Below are 4,710 nucleotides of genomic sequence, written 5' to 3'. Positions count from 1 at the left end.
TTATTTCTCTTATTGATTGGCCAACAGCCACCCCCACTGGACAGAATGGAAAAAAATATATATTTTGAACAATCTTGTATTGACGGGAATCAGAAGGGCGAATTTGTCCTCATAGATCAGGTGTGCAGATAAAAATAACTTACTTCGCCGTTGAGGATAAATTCCAGATGGTTGTCACAACTAGTCTTCCTTACAGTAGTAACTTTTCACGTTCGCGTTGAAGTTGTGCTCAGACAACTATTCGCATTCAAATCTCTAGGTTTGCTCCTTGACGACAAAACAAGTTATTTTTTCGAGCTTTAATCAGTCACTATTTTGTGAGCTGAGTGCCTTGTAAAATGTGCCATTTGCTTCGCTTTGGAACACACAAAAACTTTTGGGACGTACATTAGCCTTTGATCATAACAATGGAGAGCTATTATTGATGTTTTGACCCAAGGGCTCAAAGAAACAACATGGGAAGGCACACAGCGTTCTTCTTTTTGATTAGATGGGTCAAAATGAGTTTTAAGCAGGAGTCGGGTATAAAGAGCTGGTCAGGGATTGTGTGAAGTGATATTAAATGCTCAATTTGTGCTATTCAAATTTCAACACGAGGATAATCGTCCATTGGAGTTTGAGCTCTGGATAGTATTTCAATCGTTTGTCTGTCATTCAAGAAGAAAGCCCTTGAGAGTTGGAGAAAAGACCAGAACCCATACACGATACCATCAAACGCAAACAAAGTATGCTTCATATTTTCTATCATTTCTTGATTACATTTCATGTTGCTGAGGCTCTAGGTAAAAACAAAAAAGCCTACACTACTTTTAGTCCCTTTGAACTCCATCAAGCCTCGAAGAATGATAAAACAAAATATGGTGTTTTCAATATGTGTTTATTAATCCATGAACAAGCGATTATTGTACCGTTTTCCATCACAATCTAGATCATCTAGCCCGTCAATGGTTTCAGATCCACTCTGACTTTCTCATTGGAGCTCATCATACCAATTGTGGGGAAAAACCCACCCTTGGGAATCCGAAGGGTCTTTCGGCCCACTAGTGTTCCATTTCTGGTGAAGTATATCTGAAAAAGAATATTAGGTCGATTTGAATGGATACCTATTTCACTTCAGCTCGCGTTTAGAACATGTTTTTTACAACTAGACTACGAACTTCTAGAAATATGGACTGTGAACGAGCTTCCCGCCAAATCGGCCTGCGCTTGGTCATATATAGCGACTCTGTCTCACACACTTTTCAAATTAAGGTAATAGAATCAGACATTTCAGTTAAAGGCAGGCCATTTTTAAATCATTTATTTGCTAAGTGGTTCGTTTCAAAGTTATTTTGTAAAAAGCTTATTTAGCTTAGAGACTAAAGTAAGAGAATGGCAAGATCAACAATCTCGGTGTCAATGATTTTGCTCATTTCCTGGCACTCTTATTTAGGAGAAGAAACGGGTACAATGTACTTGATTAGCACAAATTGTAGCATCCCAAAATTTGGAAATGAAGCATGAAATAAAGCAAAAAGGGAGCCTGAACTATGCAACCTTAAAACTATGAGACAATCTCTAGACAATGCGGCTTTTCAAATTGGAGGGAACTAAAGCAAATTCAAAAGTAAAATGAGCTCTTTGAACCTTTTTTTAAAATAATAAGACTTGGAAGGGGAAAAGTTTGCAAAAATTGGAACCTTGAAGAGAACCAATGAAATTTGAGGCACCGAGTAAACGATCTCATCACAGACAAGCTCATTTTTGTTGACGTTGCCATTCTCTTACTTTAGTCTCTAATTTAGCAAACCAAGAGAGACAAAAACACCATTCATGTTTTATGTGGTGTTTCCTAAATACCTTGGCCATATCTCCTGCGTTTCCAAAGCATATTTTTGGGCTCAAATTTGGCCAAGTTCATCTGATTATCAAGATCTTGTGGGTGTATAAAGTGCTTATTTGGATTAAAGTAAACAATGTAGGTTATAAGAAATGTTTGTTTCGGTTCGCAGTCCACATCTCTAGAAGTCCGGAAAGGAAAAAAGGACAATCCATAAAACCTGGCTTATTTCAATATTTGCCAAATGTGGGTGCAAGTGCCTAAAAAGTCATTGTTGGGGAGAGTTACCTTGACAGCTCTTTCAGTCAAGAATGTTCCTGACTTAAAAATGCTTTTTAAGTCAGGAACCCGTTTGTCGCCCAAATTTTGTGAATGGCATGCACCCCCTCAAAAAGCATATTTGGCCCAAATCGAAAACCTGGGGCATTCTGGTGTAACTATTTATGCTTTCTTATGTAGAACTCTTTGCCATGGCTTTTTAGCAAATTCCACTGCCTTTAAGTTACCTTTTTGGGGGACATTTTAACTCTATTCCGAGGTTCATTTAACAAGATATTCATTACCTCAACTTGAACTCCAGACTGAATCAGCCCTTGATCGTTCAGCCTTTCATCGTCTTCCTCTTCCTCTTCATCGTCTCCAGAGTCACAAACGAGACCAGCAATAGAGTAGTAGTTGGCATAGTCTTGGATCCCTAATGGGACAGTTTCCGTTACTGGGCCAATTGGACGTCGCTCACCTTCAGGTCGCTCATCTAATTTACAACCGCTCTGTTGCTCAAGTTCCTCGTCACTGTCACTTTTGCATACGTAGTTCTTGGGGAACAAAATCCCGCATCCCATCACATCACCCTTATAACACTTGGGCCCAAATGGAGCACCCACACCGCTGCCGGCAAATATTTTACCATCGTCGGCGTGATAGGCAATGGAGCCTTTGTTCCAACCTGGATGACGGCTCTTCGGATAGTCTTTATGCGCCAAACCAATGGCAATATAACAATGTGAGCCAGGATCAACGATTTCAATTTCAAAATAATGATTTCGCGTTGATATAGCTGTTTTGGCTTGAGCAATGCCCACATCAACCAATGATTTTCCTCGACCCACATACTCCAGCATTTGGCCGGGTGTGATGCGAATGTCATGCATCCTTACCCAGTCTTCTTCATCGCCACCATCCACGAGCATGATGTCTTCTTCAGGAGAATATCCGGTAAATAAGTGCAATTGGACCTGCTCTCCGGTATTTTGGAGTCCAACAACAGGATGAAGACCCCCGGGAGGCAACTGGAAACCGACTGCGGGTGCTGACTCCTTGCCATTTACGGTGAAATAGACCTGCACGAAATGATTGGGCCCTTGATTGCTCCGTCTAATCCCGCAGCCCACTCGATCCCCTGGGTAGCATCGGGGTCCGTACAGTGTGCCGCGGGGCCGTCCCCGGTAAAGGAGCCCATCACCGAGGCACATGGCAATCGATTCGGAAGTCCAGCCCGGCTGAATGTCCAGGGGATAGTTACGCGAGCAAAGACCCACTGTGATCATGCACGACATTTGAGGACTTTTGCCTTTGATTTCTACCTCAAAGTACGACCGTAAGTCCCCTAAAGGGTGGGGCGCAATGTAGAGCCCCGCCATGCCCGTTCTAGCATCTTGCTCGGGAGCGTAGGTAAGGGTGTGGCCATCCTTTTGAATGTTACAAATGCGCGCATCGTCCTCGTCATCCACCATGACGGAGACTTGGCGAAAGAGATAAGTGCCATCCGACACATTTTCAGACCGACTTCCGTGCTGGGGTAACCAGGGCGCACCCTTCCGCCTTCGACGAAAATCGGATCCATTGATTTCTTCTCCAGCCAGAGCATCATCCCCGTCGAGACCTCGGCTCTGAGCGATACGTGGAGGGAGACCGCCCTCAGCCGAGAGGGGGCCCACGTCCGTCAACGGGCGTTCGTCAGCTAGATGGGCAAACCCAGCCCGTCCATCCAGGGCGTGGCCAACCGCATTGCCCACATTGCCCACGACGAGAGGCACGCGCGGAAATTCAGGCGCTCCTCGGCCCAAGTGAAAAGGCGGAGGCGGTGGCCCCACAGCCCCGCCGCGTCCTTCGCCCCCCAAACGAGGTAAGGCCGGAGCGGCGGGGAAAGCCTCTCGAAGTTCGCCGCCTCGGCGTTGCATTTGGCGAATGATGGCCCAAACCTGCTCACCGGTCACTGTCTGAAGGGCGGGCCCAGGCCCAGGATTCATGCTCTTCCTGGATATTCCTCAACCATAAGGACGCAACGACGGACATTGGTCACGCTTGATGGGATGGGACGCAATGGTGCTGGGTGTTGGGTAGGTCGATGGTTGATCGGGAGGGCGTGAGCGTGGGCATGGGCGAGCGTGAAATCAGCCTTATTATCCCTGTCATGCGTAGGGTGTCGAGTAATGCTGATTAGAAACAAAAACGAATATTTAATACGACAGTGGTGTCCATGACCCACACAAATTCCAGACCAAAAACGAATATTTAATACGACAGTGGTGTCCATGACCCACACAAATTCCAGACGGCACACGGCTCACGGTTCACGGCTCCCTGTCAACCTCATGATCCTCCTCATTTGGCATTGGCATCGCCACTGCCTGACAAGTGCGGGCTGAAGGGGTGAAGGGAGGATCCGATCCGATATAATGGGCAGAGCTCAACCGATGCGATGATAAAGTAGGGCCGATGGTTTCAATGGCAGACTTACTACACACGCAGAATTTCGATGTCTTCGACTTGGGGTTTTATTATTATTATTATTACTATTGTTGTTGTTGTTGTATTTATTATGATGTTGATTGCTCTCTTTCCTTCCTTCTTTCCTTCCTGGAACCATTCATTGTGTTTACGTAGTCCTC

General features: G+C 45.2%; 1 protein-coding gene across 1 annotated transcript; it reads right to left on the bottom strand.

Annotated features, from left to right (window-relative positions):
• Positions 1–858: 858 nt before the first annotated feature.
• Positions 859–4,323, bottom strand: LOC131888766 (SPRY domain-containing protein 3-like). The gene is made up of 2 exons (XM_059237695.1): positions 2,383–4,323; positions 859–1,068 (listed from the first exon to the last, which is right to left on the bottom strand). Exons 1-2 carry the CDS (start codon positions 4,066–4,068, stop codon positions 934–936), a joined length of 1,821 nt encoding a protein of 606 aa, XP_059093678.1. The 5' UTR covers positions 4,069–4,323; the 3' UTR covers positions 859–933.
• Between the last annotated feature and the right edge of the window lie 387 nt (positions 4,324–4,710).

The sequence above is a fragment of the Tigriopus californicus genome, chromosome 10 (genome assembly GCF_007210705.1).
Source record: "Tigriopus californicus strain San Diego chromosome 10, Tcal_SD_v2.1, whole genome shotgun sequence".
NCBI classification, from domain to species: Eukaryota; Metazoa; Arthropoda; class Copepoda; order Harpacticoida; family Harpacticidae; genus Tigriopus; species Tigriopus californicus.
Note: the sequence above shows the minus strand (reverse complement) of the source record. Positions and strands in the feature narration are given on the sequence as shown.

Excerpts from the sequence above, each read along its gene's own strand:
- LOC131888766 (XM_059237695.1), bottom strand. The coding sequence starts at position 4,068 with ATGAATCCTGGGCCTGGGCCCGCCCTTCAGACAGTGACCGGTGAGCAG. Across the intron at positions 1,069-2,382 it reads AGTCTGGAGTTCAAGTTGAG|ATATACTTCACCAGAAATGG; the intron begins GTAATGAATATC and ends ATTCTTTTTCAG.